Source organism: Pseudonaja textilis, chromosome 6, assembly GCF_049901715.1.
Source record: "Pseudonaja textilis isolate UNSWEBS1 chromosome 6, rPseTex1.2, whole genome shotgun sequence".
Classification (NCBI taxonomy): domain Eukaryota; kingdom Metazoa; phylum Chordata; class Lepidosauria; order Squamata; family Elapidae; genus Pseudonaja; species Pseudonaja textilis.
This window is the reverse complement of record NC_141995.1, coordinates 48,552,122-48,578,154: the sequence shown is the minus strand read 5'-3', so window position 1 is coordinate 48,578,154 and position 26,033 is coordinate 48,552,122. Positions and strand designations below refer to the sequence as shown.

General features: G+C 42.9%; 1 protein-coding gene across 9 annotated transcripts in view; it reads left to right on the top strand.

The window, feature by feature from the left end:
* LIMCH1 (LIM and calponin homology domains 1) overlaps nt 1-24,944 on the top strand; it is a 192,651-nt gene extending 167,707 nt beyond the window's left edge. For 7 of the 9 annotated variants that reach the window (XM_087936752.1, XM_087936754.1, XM_087936751.1 and 4 more), the window contains 14 exons: nt 377-446; nt 2,553-2,740; nt 3,190-3,310; nt 5,143-5,174; nt 6,511-6,594; nt 7,142-7,234; nt 7,662-7,766; nt 9,173-9,300; nt 10,353-10,462; nt 11,439-11,556; nt 14,958-15,035; nt 17,106-17,214; nt 19,134-19,236; nt 21,964-24,944. In XM_087936752.1, coding sequence (XP_087792878.1) covers nt 377-446; nt 2,553-2,740; nt 3,190-3,310; nt 5,143-5,174; nt 6,511-6,594; nt 7,142-7,234; nt 7,662-7,766; nt 9,173-9,300; nt 10,353-10,462; nt 11,439-11,556; nt 14,958-15,035; nt 17,106-17,214; nt 19,134-19,236; nt 21,964-21,989 — 1,365 coding nt within the window. In that variant the 3' untranslated portion in view covers nt 21,990-24,944. The remainder of the gene's footprint in view (nt 1-376; nt 447-2,552; nt 2,741-3,189; nt 3,311-5,142; nt 5,175-6,510; nt 6,595-7,141; nt 7,235-7,661; nt 7,767-9,172; nt 9,301-10,352; nt 10,463-11,438; nt 11,557-14,957; nt 15,036-17,105; nt 17,215-19,133; nt 19,237-21,963) is intronic. The other 2 variants (XM_087936753.1, XM_087936747.1) reach the window with 1 other exon arrangement.
* Nucleotides 24,945-26,033: the final 1,089 nt, after the last annotated feature.

The window sequence follows — 26,033 nt, the reverse complement described above, 5'->3', positions numbered from 1 at the left end:
CCAAGCACCTCAATTTTGATCACATGACCATGGGGATGTTGCAATGGTCAAATGGGTTAAAAAATGGACATAATTCACTTTTTCCAGTGTAACTTTGAACGGTCACTAAACAAGCTGTTGTAAGTCCAGGACTACCTGTATCTGTTTGGCTGAACAAAGCAACCCTTGAAAAAAACATTTAGACCTTCGTTATTTTATGGTCGTACTTGACTCCAAATTGCTTCTCCAAAAACAAAGGCCAAGTTACTGAATCCTAAAAGCACATTCAAACTGTAAGAGAGTTTTTTGGTTGTGGCAGGATATATAAGTATAATAAATCAACTTAATACATTTCCTTTGGCTTCTGCTTTAACCATGAACTCAATGTTTTCTGCAGGACTCCTTCGCGGAAGAAGCTGAACCAGCCAGCCGAAAAGATAGAACTGATCTAGAGGAGACCTTTCTGGGTAGGCTCTTGCAAATGGGCCTTTTAAAGTATAGTAAACAGTCCTCAAAATAGCTCAAGATTGAACTGTGAGGTTCTTGAGGTCCTCTGAGCTTGGTGGCTTTCTTACAGATGTTTCATTACCCTCTTCCTCCTCCACCTCCTCTTCCTCCTCTCTGCACGTCCCATTTCCTTCTAGCACCGATGATGTTATCTGGTTAGGTCATGAAATGTCTGCAACAACTAAGCTCAGAGAACAACAAGGACAATTTTCCCTCTTCCTCTTCTCCTCCTCCTCCTCCTCCTCCTCCTCCTCCTCCTCCTCCTCCTCCTCCTCCTCCTCCTCCTCCTCCTCCTCCTCCTCCAAACTGGTGTGATGACCCAGGGTGTGGCACAAAGGCAACACAGTCAAATAAGCAAGAAGAGTCCCTTTAATTATTTCCAACTTTGCCCCCAATGTCCAGGTTACCTTCGGCTGGAGAAAAAAACTCTCCCAAGAACAGTTTTTAAGTGGAGGAAATTCAGTCCAAAAACAAAGTACACACAAACTGTAAATAAAAAACCACACAAACCACGCTGCAGCAATTAACTGGACAGGGCAGGAGAAGGAATTGCAGGCTTGAAAACCCCTCAAAACATACACAGTTGGGAAGATTCCAGGAACCCAGATAAGCCTCGACGATACCAGATAATTCACAATTTGCTCCCAACAACTTTGCTGCACACAGCTTGCCTTTTTTTATACACTGTGTTCCCAGCTGCAGTTAATGAAGGGAATCAGGGCCCTTTCCTCCATCCGTTAGCCATGCAACCCACATTGCTCCCTTCTCTGTTCCTCCCTGTGGGCCCTAGGATGAAGAGGGGTTGGGCCTGGATCTTCCTCTGAACTCCCTCTCCCTTGTTCTACCTCTCTCCTGCTCTGCCCAGCCAGCTTTTGCCCTTCCCCAGTTTCTTCCACAGCCAACGGAGCCACACTCCCACTCCCAGTCAGTTGCTTGGACTCCCCCTCTGAATCAGATTCCAACAGAGGCATGACAACCAGGCTCTGATTTGCTCTGACCATTGATAGTTCAGATTCTTGCGTATTAATTAATAATTAATCACTGAAGTTGATAAGTTAAGTGAATTTATATGGGATTATTGGGGTGTGTTTGAGCTGGAGGTATCGGGGGTGGGGGTCTGTTTGTGCCCAGGTGTTTGCCTGGCTTGTGATGTGGTGATTTTTTTGTTTGTGAGTGCAGGCTTCCAGATAATTGACATCTCTTTTATTCATGCTTTCAGGTCTTTTTTCAATTTCTATGGCTTCTCTGATAATTCTATGGCTGGTTTTTTTTATAGTGGCTAGGGTTTTGGTGTCATTGAAGTCGATGCTATGACCTATGACTTTCATGTGTTGGACTAGTGAGGAAATGTGTTCCAGCTCTTTTACTGCATTTTGTATTCATCCGGGCGGGTACTTATTTTTCTGGAGCTGACTATGGGTCTGAGAGGTATGCCTTCTTTGTGTAGGATTGAGAAGCCTGCACTCAAAACAAAAAAATCTCCATGCCACAAGCCAGGCAAACACCTGGGCACAAACACCTGGGCAGATTTGTTGATACCTCCAGCTCAAACACACCCCAACCAGGCACCCAAATGAAACCTAGCTTCCTAATAAATGATAGCCGTCCATTTACTCAAAGCCAAGCCTCACTAAAAGGCTTCAATACAGGAAACACAATGTTGCCAGCCAATCAAGATACAAAAAGAGCCACAAAACAGACAGAAGATATTAGAAACACCAATCAAGTGGAAAACACCAAACTCCAAGACCAATAAACACAGACCAAGACTCCCAACCAATCAGGATGAAGAAAAAAACATTCTGGCACAGCAGATGGCTAGCACCAAATTTAAAACAGAAACGACTGTGAAAGTCTGACTCACAGACGAACACAATACAGAAGCCTGATGATGGCAGATGAGATTCTGCCGAAACGTTGCTGCAACTTTAAAAGCACAACTACAATGATATGGGAAAATACCCGAACAAAGCTGAATTACATACATACATACACACCTACATACATACATACGATTTGGCCAAATGCAATTATTTTTTTTAATCTTTGTCTTTTTAATGGCATAGATCCAGCCCACACAGAATCCAGCATGTTGTTTTCCTGTGCCAACCTCCTGCCGGCCAGCCTGGAGAGGTCTTCCTTCCACAATCATTCCAACGAAACAGAGTCACACCCTGAGCTGAATTCAACTCAAGAAGCAGAAACCCTTGAAAGAGGAGAACATAAGGGTACAGAAGCTCCGGTTAGTCAAAAGGTAAAAATTAAGCTAGGGTGGGGATGAGGAGGTGGAGCTGCTCTACTACTTACCTTTGGGCGGTTGTAGCCAGGCCTCACACACCCTGACACCTGCCTTGTCGTCCCATTTCTTTTGCAACCATCAACGCTGACAAGGCTTTCCTGAAGGCTTCTGTCGCTGATAACAAAGCTCTGGATTGATCCAGAGCTGTTATCGGTGTCAGAGGCCTTCAGGCAAGCCTTGCCAGCCGCAGAAGTTCCCGAGAGGATGACGTCCTCCAAAAATAAGACCCAGTGCCTTTTTATATATATATATATAAAAGACAGGGTCTTATTTTTGGGGAAACACGGTATAACCTATTCTCAATAAAACATAGCTCTGGTCTTCTGTTTCCTGGTCTGAGCAACTTCAGAAGAGTTATACTACTTTGTTGATGTGCTAATGATGTTCTTTACGAATCGGTCCAGGTTCAGATAGAGACCTTGGAGGCTCTAAAACAAGGTGAAGACCTACCTTTTTCTCTTCTGAGGAAGTTCCCGGAGACAAGCCAAGGGGTTTTGCAGGACCCTCCCCTACAAGATCAAAAAGGTAAATTTCCTAGCTAGGAATCAACAAATCTGCCATTTTTAGTTCATGAAGAAAAGCAAGGTTTTACACCTGGGCAGGAAAAACCAAAGGAGCAAAGTACAGATGAGGTGAAACCGGGCTCAAAAATAGCAACTGTGAGAGGGACCTTGGAGTCCTAGTGGATGATCACTTAAACATGAGCCAGCTGTGGGTGGCAGCAGCCAAAATGGCTAATACGATACTTGGTAGCATAAACAGAGGCATAAAATCACGTGAAGTATTATTACCATTTTATAAAGCCTTAAGTAAGGCTGTACCTGGAATACCACATCCAGTTATGGTCACCACATTACAAAAAAGATGTTGAGACTTTGGAAAAAGAGCAGAAAAGAACAACTAAGATGATCAAAGGCCTGGAGACTAAAACATACGAAGAACGGGTGAAGGATTTGGGTTTGGCCAGTCTAGAGAAAAGAAGGACAGGGGAACATGATAGCAGTATGCCAGTATTTGAGGGGCTGCCCCAAAGAAGAGGAAGTCAATTTATTCTCCAAAGCATCTGAGGGCGGGACAAGAAGCAATGGGCGGAAACTAATGCAGGAGAGAAGCAATCTGGAATTGAGACGAAACTTCCTAAAAGTGAGGACGGTTAACCAGTGGAAACAGTTTTGCCTTCAGAAGTAGTAAGTGTTTCATCACTGGAGGTTTTTGTGATGACCCAGGGTGGGATACAAAATAAACATAATCACAAAAACAGGTGAAGCCCCTTTTATTCCTTCACTTTGCTTCAAAGCTCCAAATATCCTTGATTGGAGACAAAAAAACCTCCCCCACGAGCAATTATGAAAAGGAAGAAATGCCGTTTAAACTAAAAATGCCTATAAATTATAAAGAGTAAAAACAACACAAACCACACTGAAGCAATTAAGGGAACCAGGCAAGGTAAGGGCTTGAAGACGTCCACAGATATTGGAACACACACAGGGAAGAACGCTGAACTCAGAGAGGAATGACAGACTAGAGATATTTCCACGCTTTGTTTCCAGCACGGGCCCATATGCATGTCCGTCCTTTTAACCAGTTCTCACAGCTGCAGCCCATGAAGGGGATCAAGGCCCTTTCCTCCCCCATAGACCACACCATTCATGTCTCTCCCTTATCCTCTCCTCCTTGCGTGCCCTAGGATGGAGGGTCTTCCTCTGATTGCTCAGCCGGCCTCTGCCCTTCCCCAGCCTCCTCCACAACCTCCGGAGGCACACTTCCACTTCCTGTTGGCTGTTCCTCCTCTCCCTCAGAATCAGTCTCCACCAGGGGCATGACAGTTTTTAAGAAGAGACTGGACAGCCACTTGTCTGAAATGGTTTAGGGGCTCCTGCTTTAGCAGAGGGCTGGACTAGAAGATCTCCAAGGTCCCTTCCAGTTCTATTCTGATTCTGGGTGGGGTGCTGGTTTTGTTCCCCCCAAAACCAGTCCTGAAAAACCGTAAATTACGTCATGTTTTCCAGGGCTAGCAGCATCCATTAGTGACATCTGCTTCAAGCATGAAACCCCAGCACTCCAGTTCCTCTTTGTGTACGCAAGCAGTGACAATCAGAGTAGACAAGGCTTCCCTGGTGTTCTCAAACAAGCCTTCTTTTTTTAACCATGAATATTATTAAATTTAATTAATTAATATTAAAGCATTCCTTAATGAGTTGACAATTATCATTTTTGTCATTTCAAGCAGTTTGTCGTTTTGAAAGCCCTTTAAGGATTTCAGAGAGAGGTGTGAAACTGTAAAAAAAAAGTATTTAAAAAACATTTGAACCGTTTTAAAAGTTTTAATTTTAGCTGTTTTTTCCTTTCTGTGGCAGCCGCCGCCACCGAGAACAGGGACCCAACAAACGTAAGTTGATCCTATTTGAAATCTTGATGTCAGGATTCCGGCACTTAACCCCATTTAAATCATGAGTCTCAAGCCAAATTTCCAAAACTTCAAAAGGATTTATTGGGAGTTAACATGTCCAGCACTGCCTGGGTGCAGCTGACTCTGAGATACATAATTCATTGTCACCCTTGACCCTGGTTTTCTCCCCCACCCCCTGGGTGTATCATAATTCCTATTCTCCAATGGGACACATCCATAGCCCAGAGTCATCAATCATGCTCTCCAGTTAGAATTTTGCGCGGCGGAAACTTCGGTCGCCTAGTTACTATCTTTGAAAACATTTGTGGAATGCACTTTCAGTTTGCAAGCTGTTGCAGTGCTCCTCCCTCCCTTTCTGTTGGCAACTCTAAAAAGACCATAGAATTATTTTATGAGTTGACACTTCTTGAACTGTCTTAAGCTGCTCAGGGCCTGATCAGGAGCATTTGAACATTGCTCTTGACAGATTTTTAAGTTATTGATTTTTGATCAGATATCACGTGTATGACCAGGGCTGAACTTGTGGTACCTTCAAACTTGTTAGTTAGTTAGTCCAGGGGTCCCCCAACTTATGGACCACAGCCCACTACCACGGCCTATTCACAACCAGGGCGCGTGAGTGCCCGGCTGGTGCACATGTATGTGTGCGCAAATATAACCCCACTTACCAGAGTGTTGCAGGGCTTACTGCCCTACTCTGCGAACATTGCGGGGGCTCGGGGCCCCACTCATGCAAGCAATGGAGGCTCGCATGTACACGCACCTTCCCCTTGCACAAAAGCATCCCCTCTATCCTCCCCCCTTCACTCACCCATTCTGCTCCCAGGAGTCCCCATGTGGCCTGTTTTGGATCCCAGATAAATGCAGGGCCCATGCGGAGGCTCAGGGAAGGTGAAAAATGGGCCTCCTGGAGGCTCCGGAAGGCCAGAGAAGAGGTTCCAAAGAGCCTCTAGAGCCCAGGGAGCCCGTTTTTCACCCTCTCGGAAGCTCAAGGGAAGCCTCCGGAGCCCAAGGAGGATGAAAAGCCCCACCCCTGCTGTGGTGCAGGAGGCTGACTAGGCCATGCACACCATGGCCTTGCCCACCCAGCAACCGGGCAGACAACCAGTTGCTAATTTTTTTGAAGCTCCCCCCTGTAGAAACCAGATAATCATCAGGATTCTCCTTACCAAAAACTTACTGAAATTACGATTGTCCAGGAAGGAGGATCAGCCAAGCAGTGGGCTTGCAAACCTAGGTTGGAAAGATTTGGGGGAAACATGCAGCAGGCCTGTATTATTTGCATCTAATTGTATATTTGATTGACTTATTGAAGCGTTCGACGTGCTGGGCTTGGGATCCAGAAGAAGAACGCAAGCGCCAGGAACGGTGGCAGCAAGAACAGGAACGCTTACTCCAGGTAGATCCAGTTTCTTGCTCTGAGTTGTTTTTCTCCCCTCTCTAATCCAAAAGAGGAGGGACGCAGTGGCTCAGTGGCTAAGATGCTGAGCTTATCGATAAGAAAGGTCGGCAGTTCTGCGGTTCGAATCCCTAGCGCCACAAAATGGAGTGAGTTCCCGTTACTTGTCCCAGCTTCTGCCAACTTAGCAGTTCGAAAGCATGCAAAAAATGCAAGTAGAAAAATAGGGAGCCCTTTGGTGGGAAGGTAACAGCATTTCATGTGCCTCTGAAGGCGTTTAGTCATACCAGCCACAATGACCACAGAGATGTCTTCAGACAGCGCTGGCTCTTCGGCTTTGTGACGGAGATGAGCACCACCCCCTAGAGCCGGAAACAACCAGCATAGATGTGCGAGGGGAACCTTTACTTTACCTTTAATCAAAAAGAAATGTCAAAATAAACCTTTGCTAGTAGGAGCTATTCCCTCGATCAAGCTGGAGATACCAGTTCCACCACGTTGGGCCGGGATTCCTGGTTTACAGTTTGCGTTGCTCCTCTTCCCTTAGGAAAGGTATCAGAAAGAGCAGGAGAAGTTGAAGAAGGAGTGGGAAAAGGCGCAGAAGGAAGTTGAAGAAGAGGGACGCAAATATTATGAAGAGGTATGAAGCCCGAGGTGGGATGGTGGACAGATGGGGATGAGCCTCCAACTCAACAAGCCAAAATATTTCAACTCTTTCTCCCCTTTTTAAAATTTAGTTTGTAGAAGGTTGGTCAGAACACATTTGAATTATGTACAGCTAGTCCTTGATGCAGTGGCTCAGTGGCTAAGACGCTGAGCTTGTCGATCAGAAAGGTCGGCAGTTCGGCGGTTCAAATCCCCAGTGCCGCGTAATGGAGTGAGCTCCTGTTACTTTGTCCCAGCTTCTGACAACCTAGCAGTCCTGCCAATCATACTACAAAAAATCGAATCATATTGAAGAAGTTACTTGGATGATCAGTGAAACAAAAAGAAAATAAATCATGACTCAGCTTCCAGACAGCGCCACCTGGATGTTTCATGAATTTTGACCATCTTCTCTTCTTTAGGAACGCAAGATCCTGGAAGATACTGTGGTGCCATTCATGCTGGCTTCAAGCTCTGCAGAACCCCTGTCTACATCATCTTCTCTGACTGATGGAAACAGGACTATGGTGTGTCCTCTAGTGGAATTTAAGGCTAAAATGGGTGATGCCCCCAAAATATAAGCTTTTATAAGATGGTGCTTTATAGAATATGGTGGCGCAGTGGTTAGAATGCAGTACTGCAGACTAACTCTGCTGGCTGCCAGCTGTCAGGATTCCAGCAATCGCCCTAATTAAATCATGATTCTCGAGCCAAACTTCAAAAAACTTCAGAGGATTTATTAGAGGCGAAATACTGGCATGACCTGTATGAAGCCAACTCTGGCATATGTAATTTACAGTCCCCTGTGACCCTGACCCCCCCCCCCGAGTGTCTCATCAACCAGATTCTCCCATTGAGCACCTTCACAGGCTGGGTGTCATCAATCACGTTCTCCAATTCAATATATTTGTGTGAAAAAGCCCTGGTATTTTCGTTGCAATCTTTTAAAGATAAGAGTTGGAATGTACTTCTGTTTTCAAACTGCTGCACGGTTCTTCCAGATTTCCTCCCCCCACCCCCGCCTTTTTAATGGTAACTACTAAAACAGGCATAGGAATGTTTTACGAGTTGACACCAGCAGTTAGATACTGACTGGCTGAAGGTTGACTCGGTCATCCATCCTTCCAAGCTCAGGAAAATGAGGACCCAGATTGTTGGGGATGGGGAGCACAGACTGACTCCAGTGGTGGGATTCAAAATTTTATACTACTGGTTCTGTGGGCGTGGCTTGGTGGGCGTGGCAGGGGACGGATACTTTAAAATCCCCATTCCTTCCCCACTCTGGGGAAAGGTTACTGCAAAATCCCCATTCCCTCCCCACCCCACTAACCTGCTTTCCAGCTCCCTTCTCCTGTGCAGGGCAATCAAAGGAGACCCAGCCAATCAGCTGGGACCCAATGGGAGGCAGAGAATAGATGGGGGCAGGACCAGTCAGATTTTAGTTTTACGGGTTGGTTGGTTAATGAATGATCCATATTAGAATAAAATATATACTGATTTTTCCCTGGCTTCAATCCTCTCCATGTCTCTTGTATTGATAGTTCTGTCATTTTTTAAAAAAAGTTCTGGGTAAAGTCCTTCTTGTTTTTTTAAATTTATGTTGCTGCTTCTGTAGTCCAGTTTTGTGTCAACTATTGCATTGAAATCTCCTATAAGACAAATATTTTCATATTCCGTTTCAAGGATCTTCATGTGGAGCTTTGTTTAAAAATAAAATTCTTCTTGTCCATTATTTGGTGCATATATGGCAACCAAAAGTACCTGTTTTCAATTTAAAGTCACTTCCGCCATCAGAATTCTCCCTTCTTCATCTTTAAAGATTTGTTTAACATTTATTGTTTCTTTAACATATAATGGACTATAAACCACAGCTCATTAAGGGAAAGATGTCAGCCCTCTGAGGTAAACCTCATAACATATATTTGTTTGGTAGAATTTGATTGATCTAAGTTACTCGGAAGACGATAAGAAGGCAAACGAAGACACGAAACTGAAGATGTTATTCTATGAGCAAGATAATGCAAAACATATGGAATATCAACTACGAGAAGAGAATGCGAGGTGCGTAAGAATGAAATAAATTTCATAAGAAACGTATCTGAGAAAAATGTATGAGTGTTCTGACCCAAACCCTTTTCTAATAAGACAAGCAATAACTAAAGAAAACAGAAACCTTTTAATGAGACTTACTTACTTACTTCCTTGTTAAAAAGCTTCTGCAAACTAATTAACTTTGATAAGCACAAACCTTGCCAAAACTGTGCAAGACTGCCAAGAATCACACATAAGAAATATTTCACAACACAAGAGTCTTCAAATTCCAACTGTAATGTCCACAAAGCTGAGTTTCAAAATGTCTTTGCTTCCTGCAAAGAAAGTTTGCTTCACAGCTGGCTTTTATCTTCTTGAAGGAAGGGCCATTACCTTGCAGCCTTACTCCTGAGTCACCCATGCTGCTGCAGCTGCTCTCTCCTGCGAGCAGCCCTGTGCGCACATGCAGGAAGCAAAGTAGTTCGATCGGTTCCAAGTCATCCTTGAAGCTCTTTGTACTTCGGTTGTTGTTTTTTTTTTTGTACTTCAATTGGTTTCTTTTCTAGTTCATTTAATATTTCTGTTTCTGGCAGCACTTCACAGAACTGAAAGGTGGGTGCTTATCTTGGGGGACTGTTTGAGATTAATTCCTGCTGGGAATGAAAACAATTCCGAACATTGCAATGAAATAAGTCTTGTTTTTAAAATAATTGTGTGCGTAATTACGGTTTAGGAAGCCTGGGTCAGAACAATAAGTTATTTTTTTCAGTGCTGAAAAACTTCAGTTGGTCACTAAATGAACTGTTGTAAGTCGAAGGTTAGCTGTATTGTTTTCCTCCACCTTTTGCACAATATTGTTAATTGCCCCAATTAAATCATGAGTCTCAAGCCAAGCTTCAAAAACTTCAAAGGATTTATTAGGAGTGAACATGCCAGCATGACCTCTATGAAGTTGATTCTGAGACACGTCATTCACTGTCACCCTTGACCTGGGATTTTCCTCCCAGCCCTCTGGGTGTATCATAATTCATATTCTCCAGAAATGTTTTATGAGTAGACAAAATATATTTTCTGCTCTTCAGCACTGTGAATAAGGAAGAATATCCTGAAGGTCTGAATTGGAGACAGAAGGAGCAAATTCCCACCCCAGGAGACAGATTGCCCAAGAACATGTCTTTGCCATTATGTCCAGGTCAGTGGTGACTCGATGCCTTTTGCTTTTGAAAAACTTGAAAATATCAAAAGTTTTGGCTTTTTTAACTACTTACCTTGTTTTCTCCTCACTGGTGTGGTGAGAATAAATGCATGAACTCTTGCATCAAGTGGAACTTACTTGTAGTTAAAATGCAGGCTAACATGGAAATGTCAACAGTAAATTAAGTACAGTGTATGAAACGTGCTAGCAAGTTTTTTGAATTCATCTCCTCTTTTGGGTTCTGCCTTTTGTCCTGTCCCCAGTTCTTTCCTGTCCTCTTGTTGTTTCTCTTTCTTTCTTCCTTTCTCTCTCTCTCCCTCTCTTTCCTTCTGTCTCTTTTCTCCATCCTTCTTTCCCTCCCATCCTCTTATTCCTCTTTCTTTCTCTCTCCCACTCACTGTCTTTCTCCCATCTTTCTTCTTTCCCTCCCATTCTTTTGTTGTTCCTCTTTCTTTCCTTCTTCCTTCCTTCCTTCCTTCCTTCCTTCCTTCCTTCCTTCCTTCCTTTCTCTCTCTCTCTCTCCCTCTTTCTGTCTCTCTCTCCCATCCTTCTTTCCCTCCCATCCTTTTGTTCTCTTCCTTTCTCTTCCTCACTTTCTTTCCGTCTCTGTCTCTCCCAACCTTCTCCTTCTTTCCCTCCCATCCTCTTGTTCTTCCTCTACCTTCCTTCCTCTTTCTTTCTTTCTTTCTTTTTCTTTCTTTCTTTCTTTCTTTCTTTCTTTCTTTCTTTCTTTCTTTCTTTCTTTCTTTCTTTCTTTCTTTCTTTCTTTCTTTCTTTCTTTCTTTCTTTCCTCCTTCCTTCGTTCTCTCTCTCTCCCATTCTTCTCCATCTTTCTTTCCCATCCTCCTGCTCCTCCTCTTTCTTTCCCTTTCCTCCTCCCCCTCCTCCCCCATACCTATGTAGAGTTCAGACTTGCTTTCTTTATGAAGTGCTCTGTGCGTCTCGTTCCCTAACTTAAAAACCTCCCCTTCAGATGTCCTGTGGAGCCAGCCACGACCAGCAAGCCCTTGCATTTCAGACACCAGACAAAAAGATTCACAGCCGGCATATAATTTAGGCCAGCCGGTCAGTTCCCCAAAAGAAGTTAAGAGGTAAGTGCATTTTGAGCATTTCAGTTCGATTCTGGGCAGCTTATAAACATTTAATTTTATAGCAGAAGTGACATCAGGCAGATAGTCAGTATAAAGGGCACATCCTGGATTCCAGTTCCCGGATGTAACCACATCAGAAACTGGATGAGAGATTGCAGGGTTGAATACCGCCAACTTGTTTTGTTTACTTACTGTTTTTTTTTAATAATTTAGGTAGATAGATTAAACATCAGAGAAGTCTGGTCAACTGTAACTCTAAATTTAACCCCAGCGTTGCTTAAATGAAACTGGTTTTCTAATTTCATTTTCCATCTGATTTAAGACCAGATTATAGAATAGGATCTGACTGTGTGTTGGAAAAAGACAACTCCTGGTGGTCCTTCTGGACCTTTCTGTAGACCTTTTGATACCAACAACTATGGTATACCCTTCTGGATGGGCTGTCAGAGTTGTAATCAGGGTGCGATTCAACCAGTGTAACAACTGGTTTGTGTGCACAGCGTTTGCTACTGACCTTCTCCAGCAATCCCTGTGTGTTAAACAGCTGATGCGCGTTCTTGTTGAAAAGCAGGATATAAAGCACAGCCTAGAGCCCTGGCGGACGAATGGGCCCAACAGCTGATCGTTGGAGCAAACCAAAGTAGTTCGCTCCCAGCTGATCCTTGGCGCTACCAGTTCTAATGAACCATGATGAACCGGTAGAATCCCACCCCTGATTGAGATGTGGTATCACTCCTACTTGGACACTTGGAAGTGCTGGGGAATTATTCTTCTGCTTCATAGTGATTGAATTGTAGAGCATTTGGAGGCTCCTTTTGATCCCCTCAAACATCTACATGAAACTGCTGGGAGAGCTCATCAGATGTGGGCTTAGGTATCCTCAATATCCAGGTGCCACCCAAACTCCACCTCTTTTTGTCCCCTCCAAAACAGTTGGGCAGGGTACTGGATTGGACGAGAGCCAATCACCTGAGGTTCAATCCAGACAAGAGGGATACAAACTCAGGGGTGGGATTCACCGGTTCGGGCCGGTTTGGGAGAACCGGTAGCTCCGAGGATCAGCTGGGAGCCAACTGGTTTGGTTTCCTCCGACGATCAGCTGTTGGGCCCACTTGCCTGCCCATGCTCTAGGTGTGCTTTATATCCTGTTTTTCAAGCCGCCATCAGCCGTTTAACACACAGAGTTTGCTGGAGAAGGCCAGTAGCAAATCCTCCCCAAAATGGTTGTTACACTGGTTGAATTGCATGCTGTACAAACTCCACAACCTTTCACATTCTAGAGTTTCTATGTTACCAGGAAAAGAACCAATTTGGAGGGGAGATAAAGTGAATGTAAGAATCTAGGTTTATCCCTTTAGGTAGTGACAATGAAAAGTGTATATTATTATTATTATTATTATTATTATTATTATTATTATTATTATTATTATCTTTAGTGAGATTCACAGCCTTTGGGGCTGGTTGGTAGCTCAGCAGCTCAAGTCCTAACCAAGGACCTAAGAACTGTTCAAGTAGCGTCAGAGGATATAAGCTTTTCCAAGTAGAGTGGTTTTTTGTAGAATCAGGGTATTCAAGTCTGATAAATTCAGAATTTCCAAATAGCGAGGCAGCCCTTTAGGTATTGCTCTAAGGGCTCCAATTACAATTGGGATAACATACGATTTCTTTTTCCAAAGTTGCTCAACTTCAATTTGTAAGTCCCGATACTTTTTTCTTCCTGCGTGCCTACAATTTGTACCAGGTATTGCAATGTCATGAACCAACCCTTTTTCTTTTCACTATTGTTATGTCAGGCGTGTTGTGGGCCAAGTGCTTGTCCGTCTGAATTCCGAAGTCCCACAAGATCTTGACTTTTTCATTCCCCAGAATCTTCTCAGCCTGATGTTCCCAGCAGTTGTTACTATACTCAAATCCAAACTTTGGGCACAGTTTCCAGTGAATGATTTTTAGCAACCTAGTTATGTCGTTCTAGGTAGTCAGTTTGTGAAATTTTGCTGCACTCACTGATTAAATGGTCAACTGTTTCATCTTTCTCATTACGGAGGTGGCATATTATTGTTGTTGTTATTATTATTAGACACAAAAATGATAGTGTACATAGCAAACGAGATAACTATGCTGGGTTTCGTATCACAAATCACTAGTCGAACACTTCCCAAGTGTTTAGGACTGCATTATGATTAGGATTGTTTATTTATTTATTTAATTTATTTAGAGCCAAGAAAGTTGGTTTTACAAAAACTCAACCTCGGAAAAAGGCATCAACTAGCTTTGGTTGCTCTGGAAGCTGTCTATGGGGGGGCTTCCAAAATGCTCAACACTATTCATCTGAGCTCCCACCCTTTTCAGGAGCTCAGTCACACCAGTTGCAAAGCGTTGGGGCAAGGAGGACTGTCTCCCATGAAGTCAGAATCCAAAACAGCCCAGGATCATCAACCTGTTGAGTTGACTTAAAGACAGCCTCCTCTCTGGAATCTTCTGGCTCCTCCCATCCCAAGGGGGAGAGACGGCTTTTTCTGGAGAAAGTTCTCAAAACAGTACTGAATTTGGTCAGCAGATGTCAGTGAAATCATTGCAGATCTGCTAACGCAGCTCTGAAGCTCTGAGGTTTGAGCAGGCCTGTTGTGGTTCGCCGGCAGCAGTTGCAGACGGCTGAGGTCTTGGAGAGCGAGGACTCGGATGAGGGGCCAGCGGGTGATGCAGGGGTAGGGACAGGACCATCAGGGAGTGGAATGCTGCCTTTGGAGATTGTGGAGGCTGGCAGCAGCAATGAAGAGGCCCCCGAGGAGCCTGTGCCCAGTGAGCGTGTGCGCAGGGCTGCTCGAAGGAAAGAGCAGCTGCAGCAGCACGGGTGACTCGGGAGTAAGGCTGCAAGGTAAAGGCCCCTCGCTTAAGAAATAAAAGCCAGTTGAGAAACCGCAGTTCTTTGCAAAAGGCAAAGAAGTTTTACACTCGAACCTGGTGAACGTTAGGAGTATCTGGGTTGGTGTTTAGAGACTCTTTGTGTTTGAATTATTACTTAGTAACTTTATCTGGTGTTCTTGGCAGCCTTGCAAAACCTTGGCAAGGTTCTTTCTTATCAAAGCTAATTGGTTTGAAGCAGCTTTTAACGGGATTCGTAAAGAAACATTAAAAGGTTGTGCTATTACCTTTGTCTCATGTTTGCTACCTTGGAACCAGGTTTGGGTCAGAACAAGGCCTGACCATGATAGGATGATGTCACTGATCAAGGGTTGAAAATTTGGAACCTACTTCTTAACTGTAGGTTGGGGGCAGCTCATTCCCACGCTCACCCCTTTTTGTAAAGTAGAAAGCAATACCGCTAGAATTTCAGCCACTACATTTTGGTGGTGGTGATGTGGAAGTAACATATTCTCTTAATTTGTTATTTTATACTCCAGGGCAGTTTCCCAAGGCAGCTCCAGAACTGGTCCATCGTCCCCACGTTCTCCCACGGTCCAAAGCCAATCGTCTAACAGGTATCAAGGACCATTAAAACATTTTGCCGGCCAATTAAAGCATTTAATTAAGGCAGTTGTGGACCTACGTTGTACAGCTATGTGTTTATTTTATTTGCAACATTTATACTCCACATTTGCTCCTCGAAGATGACGACAACTTGAGAAGGACAAGCCTAAACCAACCATTGTACTACAGTTGCAAGCAAACTCTTAAATGTAAAAGTATGAAAATGTTGGGAAAAGTGACTGGAATAGAATAGAATAGAATTCTTTCTTGGCCAAGTGTGATTGGACACACAAGGAATTTATCTTGGTGCAAATGCTCTCAGTGTACATAAAAGAAAAGATAATTCGTCAAGAGTCAAGAATCATAAGGTACAACACTTAATAATAGTCATAGGGTACAATAGAATAGAATACAGAATAGAATAGAATAGAAATAATAGAATAGTATAGAATATAATAGATATTGGAATAGAACTAGAATAGAATATTGGAATAAAGAATGGAGTGGAATGGTATGGAATAGAATATTGGAGAATAGAATAGAATAGAATAGAATAGAATAGAATAGAATAGAATAGAATAGAATAGAATAGAATAGAATAGAATAGAATTCTTTCTTGGCCAAGTGTGGTTGGAGATGCAAGGAATTTGTCTTTTGGTGCAAATGCTGTCAGTGTACATAAAAGAAAAGATACATTCTCCAAAAGTCAAGGATCATAAGGTGCAACACTTAATGATGTCATAGGGTACAATCAGCAATCAAATCCTACTAGGAAACAGTCAATATAGATTGTAAGGATACAAGCGACAAAGTTACAGTCATACAGACACAAGTGGGAGGGGATGGGTGGTAAGGAGTGATGAGAAGATTAATAGTAATAGTAGTGCAGACTTTGTAAATAGTTGAACGTATAGTTGAATTTGTGATCAGGTTTTACAAATTACCACACATTCCTGCAGCGACGTGTGTGGGGGAAGAAAAGTGGGGGGGAAATAATTAACTTAATGTTGAGATCCTAAAAAACAAATTAGAAGTACAGGCGGTCCTAGACTTACAACGGTTCGTTCAGCGACTGTTCAAAGTTGCGGCAGCACTGAGAAATATGACTTAGGTTCATTTTTTACGCTTAATAACCAATTGCAGCATCCCCACAGTCACATGATCCAAATTTGGGATGCTCGGTAGCTGTCTCGTATTTATGACGGTTGCAGCATCCTGAGCTCATGTGATATCCCCTTTTGCAACCTTCTGACTAGCAAAGTCAATGGGAAAATCTGATTTACTTAACAGCCATGTTGCTAAATTAACAATGGCAGTGATTTGCTTAGCAACCGTGGCAAGAAAAGTCGTAAAATTGAGCCAAAACCCACTTAAACAATGTTTCACTTAGTGTTGTGGCTTGTCAGCGACCAGCAGAGCTGGCGGCAGACTTGGGCAGTGAGGAAGTTGGGGAGGAACATGGACAAGTCCTGGAGTTTGGGGAAGGGTCAGGTGAGGGCTCTGCGTCGGAGACAGAGATGGGGACAGGGCCATCCAACAGTTATCAGCTGCCTTCTGAATTAGAGATCAGTGGAGAAGAAGAACAGCTGGAGCCTGTTCCCAGTGTGTGCATGCACAGAGCTGCCAGAAGAAGGGAACAGTTAAGGAACAAGGGTCGACTCAGGAGTAAAGGCACAGGTGGATGGAGGGAATAAAGAGGAGTGAAAGGGAAGTGGGGTTTGCAGGAGGCAATTAGTTAATTTAATTAGAGTGAAGATTTGTTCCTGACTCCTTGCCAAGTCTTTTCTGCTATAGCATTGCGCTTGGAAGCTATCGCCCTGGCAAATCTCCAAGTCCGTTAAGGTCTGTGATTGTAAATAACTCTTGAAAGACTGTTTGCTGGTTGTGAATGATAGGAATTCACATTAGCCTAAATAAAAAGGGGGTTGGTCGGGACGAGGAGTCTACTTCGTGATTTTGTGAAGCCTAGGTCAGAACACTTAGCAACAGAAATGATGCACTCGATTCTCGTCGTTAAGTCAAGGGTTCCTGGATTGTCATAAGTCACCTGGAAAGACTTCAACCCCATTTTATCGTTTCAGGTCCATCAGTGGGAAGAAGCTCTGCTCCAGCTGTGGACTCCCCCTCGGAAAAGGAGCCGCCATGATTATTGAAAGCCTTGGTCTTTATTTCCATATTCAGTGCTTCAGGGTAGGTGTCCCTCCATCATCTTTGCTCTTCGTGGCCAAAGCCTACCCATCCAAGATGTCTTCTCCTCAATTAAAACTTGTATTTGTTTATCTAAGTATAAAATACAAAGGAAAAAAAACATGGAAAAGTAAGAAGAGAGGAAGGGAAAAAGAGGGGCATGGTGTACCATGTTTCCCTGAAAATATGACCTACCCTGAAAATAAGCCCCAGCCATTTTTTTTTTTCTGGAGTCAAAAGAAAATAAGACCTGGTCTTATTTTCAGGGAAACATGGTAATGGAAGGGGTAAAAAAGAAAAAAGGCACCAACTTCCAACTCTCTGGCACAGTCAAAGGGTAACAACATTACAATTTTAAAAATTTGCTTTTACAAAGCCATATAATAATAAGCCTAATATACAAAAACAGAATCAAACGTTCTGTGGTTTTTCCCCACTCATTGCAAACACAAAATCAGAAAGCAAATTCAAACTCAAGACAAAGTTAAATATTATCTCTTATTTGGATAAAAGAAACATTTTAACTCTCTCAGCTTCCCTTGCTGTGGGAATACATCATTCATGCTCCTGTTTTTAAATCTAGTCCATAATATTTTACCAACTTTAAAATATTGTTCAGTGTTACTTAAAAAACCATCATGCCTGCGTATACATACATACTTATTTTAAACATACAAAACTAACTTAAAGTTTTCTAACACTACATATATCATTTTTTTAAAAAAAAATCCATCCTAATGAATTAAACCATATTTAAGTCCCTCCCTCCAGCTTATATTCATAGAATAGAATCTTTTTCTTCTTGGAGGAGTTTATCACGTCTCCTTTCTTTAACGAAGTTCTCAGCTTTATTTATATCCATTAAAAAAAAGTTCCAAAGTTGTTCTGTTAGATGTTGTAAGTTGGTCTGAGGTAAATCTTCCTGAGATCTGAGGTAAATCTTCCTGAGGTCTGAGGTAAATTGGTCTGAGGTAAATCTTCCTGAGGTCTGAGGTAAATTGGTTTGAAGTAAATCTTCCTCAGGTCTGAGGTAAATCTTCCTGAGGTCTGAGGTAAATTGGTCTGAGGTAAATCTTCCTGAGGTCTGAGGTAAATTGGTTTGAGGTAAATCTTCCTCAGGTCTGAGGTAAATTTTCCCTCACTGAGATAGCTATCATATCTTTTTGTCTTGAAGAATTCCCAAGAGGTCAAGTTTGGGACTTTCACTTTATGGACATTAACCAACTAAGGTGTCTTCTCATGGTGAAGACAAGAAGATGCCTTTAATTTTGGGGACAAACTTATAGATTAAATTGTCGGTAGTACCTCTATGGAGTCCTTCAGTTGACTTTCTTCAAGGCTCTTGATGGCTCTGTGTAATTTATAAATTAGTTAGGGTTCCTCTTCCTTCTCACCAATTCCAGTAGTTTTCACATGGGGAGATGAATAATTGTCTGCCACATCGATTCATCTCTGCCCCTTGAATTTTATCCACAGAGTTAGGGAGGGGCTTTGCTAGCAGAGGTGGCTCTTCTATCCCAAGGACCAGCCCATGGATTTCCACTGCTCTCCTCTCCTCTGCCTTCTGTGCATCTGCGCATCAGGCACTGGACCCAGCTGTTCCTCTTCTTCTTCATCAGCCATCTCTAGACCTGTTGGCTCTCCATCTGAGGGCCAACGGACAGCCCAGGCTCCACCTCTCTCTCTCTCTCTCTCTCTCTCTCTCCCCCCTCTCTCTCTGCCAGCTCCACTCCCTCTTTCTCCTTGGAGCTCTCAGGTTGCCCTGACGCTGGCCCTGATTCCCACACCTCCTCCTCCTCCTCCTTTGATTCGGCTCCTGGAGGGGCCGGCAGCCAACAGGACACAATAAGACCTAAAACTAATTAGAATTGCCCTTAACCACCACTAAATAAAAATGTGCATCCTTCTTTGTCAATGCATAGTGTGGAATTTGTAAGGGACAACTTGGGGACGCAGCAACTGGAACGGACGTCCGGATCAAAAACGGCCTTCTCACCTGCAGTGATTGTTACATCAAATCCAGAAGTAAGTACCCAAAGCCAATCTTAGCAACAAAAAAAATCTCGATTCTTTACTATTTCAGCCAGAAAGGCATTTTCTTAGCCTATCTGCTCCAACCAAGCCTTATGGATATGATTGCACCAAGGTAAAATACTTTATTTGCAATAGTGGCAAATACCTGTAGCTCAGGTGTAGGATAAGGGTCGCTGTCTGAGCTTGTGGGTTGGTTTCCGAAAGGTTCAAAGCACTGGTTTAGATCCAGCTTTAAAATACCCTTTTTGAGAAAAGGGTAAGGTGGCTTAACACCCTGTTTCCCTGAAAATACAACCTACCCTGAAAATAAGTGCTAACTTGATTTTTGCATGTGCACCCAATATAAGCCCTACTCCCCCCAAAAAATAAGCCCTAATTAAGATCCCACCCACTCCAGAGTGGATGAGTAAAAATTAAGCTAGGGTGGGCATGGGGGTGGGTGGGGCTGCCCTACTACTTACCTTTGGATAGTTGTAGCCAGGCCTTGCACACCCCAACACATGCCTCGCTGACCCATTTCTTTGGCAAGGCTTTCCTGAAGGCCTCTGGAGCTGATAACAAAACTCCAGATCGATCCAGAGCTCAGTTATCAGCTGCAGAAGCCTTCAGGAAAGCCTTGCTGGCTGCAGAAGAAGAAGTTCCTGAAGGCCTCTGACAACGAAAAGGAGGCCGGGGATGACGCTTGCAAGTGAGGTTAGTCAGTGGATGATGTCCCCCGAAAATAAGACCTGGGGCCTTTTTTGGTGGCCAAAAAAAGGTATAAAACAGGGACTTATTTTTGAGGAAACACGGTAGCCATCATACAACAGGAGCGTTATTTTAAGGAGAGTCACATAAGATGAAATAAGATTGTTTTTAAACAGTTGTAGATTAAATAAATGCACTGAAGTGCAAAATACGAGGCGCACTCTCTCTTAAACCAGCCAGGACGTAGAGAAGAAAACTTCAGAAAAAATCTCTGCAGAGCTTAACAAGACTCCCAAAAGTCCTGCTCCAAAACTACAGGTAGTCCTTGACTTACAACAGTTCACTTAGTGACCATTTGAAGCTACAAAGGCACTGAAAAAAAATGACTTAGGACCGTTTTTCACCCTTAACGACCGTCGCAGCATTCCCCGTGGCCACATGAACAAAATTCGGACGCTTGGCAGCTTGACTCCTCTTTACAACGGTTGCAGGGGTCACGTGATATCTTCTTTTGCAACCACCTGACCAAGCCAAGTCAACAGCGGGAAGCCAGATTTACTTAACGGCCGTGTGGCTAACTTAACAGCTGCAGTGATTCGCTTAGCAAGGGTGGCAAATAAAGGGTCATAAAAACAGGTCAAAGCTCCCTTAAGAAACGTCAGGCTCGATTGGGATCGTAAGACAAGGATTACCTATAGTTAGGGCCCCCTTACATTTTACCTCTCTTCACATGTCCGTCTCCTGGGGTTGTTTTGAATTCATGCTTGCAAAGTTGTTTCTTCTGGAAGGGGCTTGTGTGCAAGTGCTGGCTTGTGTAAATGTGGGGGGTGGGGAGAATGGTTGTAATAGGCAGGGCGAGAACAACGAAGGTTTTGCAAGCAAGCAAGCTGCCTGGTTTTTAGAAGCAATTAATTTTCATTAGTGAATTAATCTACAGGAAATCCATGTTTTGGACCCTGCCCCTGTCTTGTTTTCAGAATGTGGCTTCTGGAAAGATAGGCCTAGCCTGCTTGAACATATGGACACACACACTCACAAACACACACACACACACATACACACACCAGTGAGGCTGGTGCACAGCTGAATAGAGAAAGCTGGTTATTTACATATTTATCCTGGTTTTTTTGAGCCTGTTGTTCCTTTGGTGGGGAGGTCACCTTGCCTTGAGGTTAATTGTGGTTTATTTCAGTTTGCAGCATTGTTTATGATATAAATAAATTGTCTCTCTCTTTCTCTCTCCCCCTTCTCTCTCCTTCCTCTTTCCTCTTGTGTCGTTCTCTCTCCTCTCTCCTTTTCTCTCTCTCCACTTTCCTTTCTCTCTCCCCCTTTTCTCTCTTTTTCTCTCTACTTTTCTCCCTCCCTCCTTCTCTCTCCCCTCTCCTTCCTCTCCGTCTCTCCTCTCTCCTCTCATGTCATTCTCTCTCCTCTCCTTTTTCTCTCTCCTTTCCTTCCTCTCTCCCCATTTTCTCTCTTTTTCTCTCTCTCCCTCTCTCTTTCTCTCTCTCTCCATTCTCTCTCTTTCTTTCTCTCTCTCTCCCCCTCCTGTTTCTTTTTCTTTCTCCCCCTTCTCTCTCTCCCTCCCTTCTCTCTCTCCCTTCTCCCTCCTTCCTTCTCTCTCTTCTGTCTCTCTCTTTTTCTCTTCCTCTCCCCTTCTCCCTCCCTCCTTCTCTCTTTTCTCTCTCTCTTTCTTTCCCCCTTCTTTCCCTCTCTCTCCTTCTCTCTCTCTTCTCTCCCCCTCCCTCTCTCTCTCTTCTGTCTCTCCCTTTTCTCTCTCTTTCTCTCCCCTTCTTTCTCCCTCCTTTCTCCTCTCCTCTCATTCTCTCTCCTCTCCTTTTCTCTCTCTCCCCTTCCCTTTCTCTCTCCCCCATTCTCTCTCTCTCTCTCCTCTTCTCTCTCTCTTTCTCTCTCTCCCCTTCTCTCCTGCTTTTCTCTCCCTTCTCTCTCCCCTTTCTCTTTCTTGCTCTCTTTCTCTCTCTTTTTCCCTCTCTCTCTCTTTCTCCCCCCCTCTCTCTCTCTCCCAAAATGTAGCTGCTGGCCAGCCAACCACTTTGTGACCCAGTTCTCGGTCCTTCATAAGATGTTCTCCACGGAGGACCATCATCCTTTGTGTCCCAAGGCTGTTTGCCACAATGGCGTGTAAGAGCTCAAATCCATGGACTCCGTAGCTCTCGGACTCACTCTTTAACCTAGAGTGGGTCGAAAAGGCCTCTTTCCTCACGTGATCCATCCTTTGATTTCCTGCGTTCACGTACGTTACATGTATGAAGTCTGCGGCTGCACGGTTAAGCACTTTTCCCTCCCAGCCAAGCACCTTCCAAAGTATCGGCTCACGCTCGATTTTCAAAATCCGATATTTTGAAAGGAAAGAAGAGGCCCTAAGCTCCTGCATATTTTTTTTTTTCATTTCCTAGAAGCAGAGAATTTGAAGTTAATGCAAACTTTGTAGATGTTCTCTTAATATGCCAATGTATTCCTTTCATTAACTGAGTTCGCCGGAAACGGTTGAGCAGCAGCATAGAAATCAAATTCTCTGTTTATTACTAAAGAGGTAACTTTTTTTATACAGACTAGTTTGATAAAACACATTGTAATTCTGAAACCTTTTACTAAATATTGCCTTCCGCGGAGGGTAGGGAATTCTCTCAATAAATTATTGCTCCTTCAGTCATGCAGTCGTTGAAAAACCTAAAACCAGGGTTCTTGTAGTAACAGATCATCTACGTATAATGTTGGCATTTTCACAAGAGCAAGCTATAAACGGTTCTCCAAATATCTAACGGATGACACCTGTTTTTTATTCAGCTGACTTTTGCTAACTGTTTCGGGGTTTAAAACTAAGATAAAACTCTTGTGTTTTATTTTTACCGGGGAAAATAAATATTTCCATGCCCCTTTTGCAGTTACTCTATAACCGTGATGGCAAACCTAGGATAAATCAATGTTGCCTGGTGTCATCGATCACCTCCAAGTCTCAAGAAAGGTCAGCTTTTGTTCCCATGGGAAAAGAGAACCACCTAGCCCCATGATGGTGAACCTATGGCACGCGTGCCACAGGTGGCAAGCAGAGCCATTTGTGCGGCCACGCAAGCCCCAGCCAAACTTACCTGCACTGCGCATGTGCGTGTCTCCCAGCTGATTTTCAGCCCATTTGAGGCTGTTTTTGCCCTGCCGGAGGCTCAAGGGAAGCCTCTGCAGCCTTGGGAGGCCAAAAAACGGGCCTTCTGGAAATACCGGAAGTGCTGAAACGGGCTCATTTTCAGCCTCCCGAAGCTGCAGAGGCTTCCCTCAAGCCTCTGGGAGGACAATAAATGGCCTGCCCCGGGATCCAGAGGCCCTCTGTAGGTTGAAAATGGGCACTTCCGGTATTTCTGGAAGGCCCGTTTTTCGGCCTCCCAAAGCTGCAGAGGCTTCCCTCGAGCCTCCGGGAGGGTGAAAACAGCCTCAAACAGGTCAAAAATCAGCTGGGAGGCACATGCATGCACAGTGCAGGTAAAGGGGCAGGGCAGGAATGTTCTGTGCCCATGCGCAGGGGGACGCATTGTGGGTACCAGCATGCACATGCTTTCAGCACACCACAACAAAAAGGTTCACCATCACTACTTTATAATGATGTGGAAATCTCAGTAACTGAAATGGAAATTCTTCAGTCACCACTTTAACGTACTAGTATGGAATCATTTGAAGAGATCTCCAGAATTTCTGATCCCTCTGTTCTCCAGAGAAATGGTTAGGGTGTAAAATGGCCTCTCCTTGTAATAAATCCTAAATCCACCTTAAATAGAGACCCTTAATTGAATTACAGTTACGATAAATCCAAAAGCAGAGGCCAAAGTTAACGATGGCACCCGAAAAAGTGACTTACGACCATTTTTCAAGCTTACGACCATTCCAGCGTCCCCCTGGTCGCCTGATCAAAATTCAGGCGCATGGCCACTCCTTACGACGGTCGCCGTATCCTGGGGTCAGGTGATTCCCTTTTGACCCTTGACCTTCTGACAAGCCAAGTCAACGGGGAAGCCAGATTCATTTAACAACCGTGGCAAGAAAGATCATAAAATGGGAACTTAACAAATATCTCACTTAACAACAGAAACTTTGAGCTCAATTCTGGTTCGTACATTGAGGATCCCCTGTACGGACCATTTGTAGTGAGCACATGGGGATGTTCTTCTGTTACGGAGACTTCTATTTCTCCATAATGACTGATGAATCACCAGCATAGATTTTTTTTTAAACCCTCATTTTTTCCATTCATCTTTTTAATTTTTCATTATTCAAAGAAGATTGCTCACTCTTCAGGTCCCACTGATTCTGAAGCTGATGTCAATATGATTCAACCAGTGAAACAACCAGTTCGGTAAGCGCACGCGTGCTCTACATTTTTAAAAAGCTGATTTTCAACTCAATTTTATCCTCCACTGCAATATGCTCACCGGAACAACCGGATCGCGCGAACCGGTCCAAACCGGTAGAATCGGATGTGATCTATCTGTTATTTCAGTTGTTTTTTTGGTGGGTGGGTGGGGAGATGAAGAGCAGGATGAAGAAGAAAAAAACATTCACTATAGTAAGTTGAAATATTAAACACATGTTTTAAAGAGTGATTTACTATCGACATGGCAATATTATAAATGTTAACGGGGTTTGTTGTTTTTTTAAAGCCTTCCAAAAACTATGTAGCTTTCCATTTCTTTAAGATGGCAGACATAACCGTGTCATAATTATTTTTATATCTACTTCATTCTCAGCCACTTCTTAGTGGTCCTTTATTCTTGTTATTTAGAACTAATTCTGTACCCAATATAATTATTGATAGGGTTGACGATTGATAAGGCCAAATGAGGGGGGCTTCCATTACAGACAAGATCACCAAAGGCTCAAATACCAATTGTTACACTAATCTCTATTAATAATATTTATTCTAAAATGCTCTGGGAAGTAAGAAAATTGTCTAAAATGCAACTGCTTTTATAGTAAATGTTACATTTATAAATAAACATTGATTAAAATGGGTGGTGTTTTGGTTTTGTGGCTTTTGGAAGTAATAACAGTAGAGGAATATTTTTTTAATATGCTTTTATTAAGTTTCCATTATTACAACTCAAATATGATTTCAACAGCACTTTTGACATCTATACAGGTTTTTATCTTATATATCTTAACGCATTACATTTACATTTATCTAACATTAGTTAATAGCTTTATCTATAATTATTATTCTTATATTCTTATACTGTATATTCTACATATTTATCATTCGTTTTCTTGAGGTCTCTTACAAGTTAATTTCCTATCTTATTTCTTATTTCTGTGTGTTATCCAGTCATACCATTTGTTCCAAATTAAAAAATATTCACAGTCTTCTTTTTTCAATTTCAATGTAAGTATATTCATTTCAGCACTTTCCGTTATTTTTTGTTGTATCAGTTCTTCACTAGGAATATTAGAAATTTTCCACATTTGTGCGTAGGCTATTCTGGAGGATGTTAAGATATGTAACATTAAATATTTTACTTTTTTGGGGAATTTGGTCATTAATAACTCCTTCGAGAAAAATATCTGGTCTGAGTTCAATTTGATAGCCAGTGATCTCCTGTAGCCAATTTTTGATTTGGATCCAGAATGTCCTGGTCTCAGGGCATAACCACCACATATGGTAAAATGTACCATCAACTTTTTTGCATTTCCAACATTTTGGACTTACATTGAGGTATATTTTTATATATACCCCAGTGCAGGAATATTTTAAATGTATTTTATTTAATCAAGTTTAGCCACTACCCATCTCCCTCACAGTACAAATAAATACATAAATAATAAGCTTATTTTTATTTTATTATTTTACTTATTATTTTGTACAATGACATTACTTGTTATAGGACCTGAGTGTTCCTTAAAGCGCTAGGATGAATTTTTGGAATTTTACATACTCCCAAGTCAAAAGTGTAATCCTCTCTTTTCTGACATTTCCAACTACAGGTAGTCCTGGACTTACGACCACAATTGAGCTCAAAATATCTGTTGTAAAGTGAGGCATTTGTTAAATGATTCTTGCTTCGTTTTACAACCTTCCTTGCCACAGTTGATAAGTGAATCAC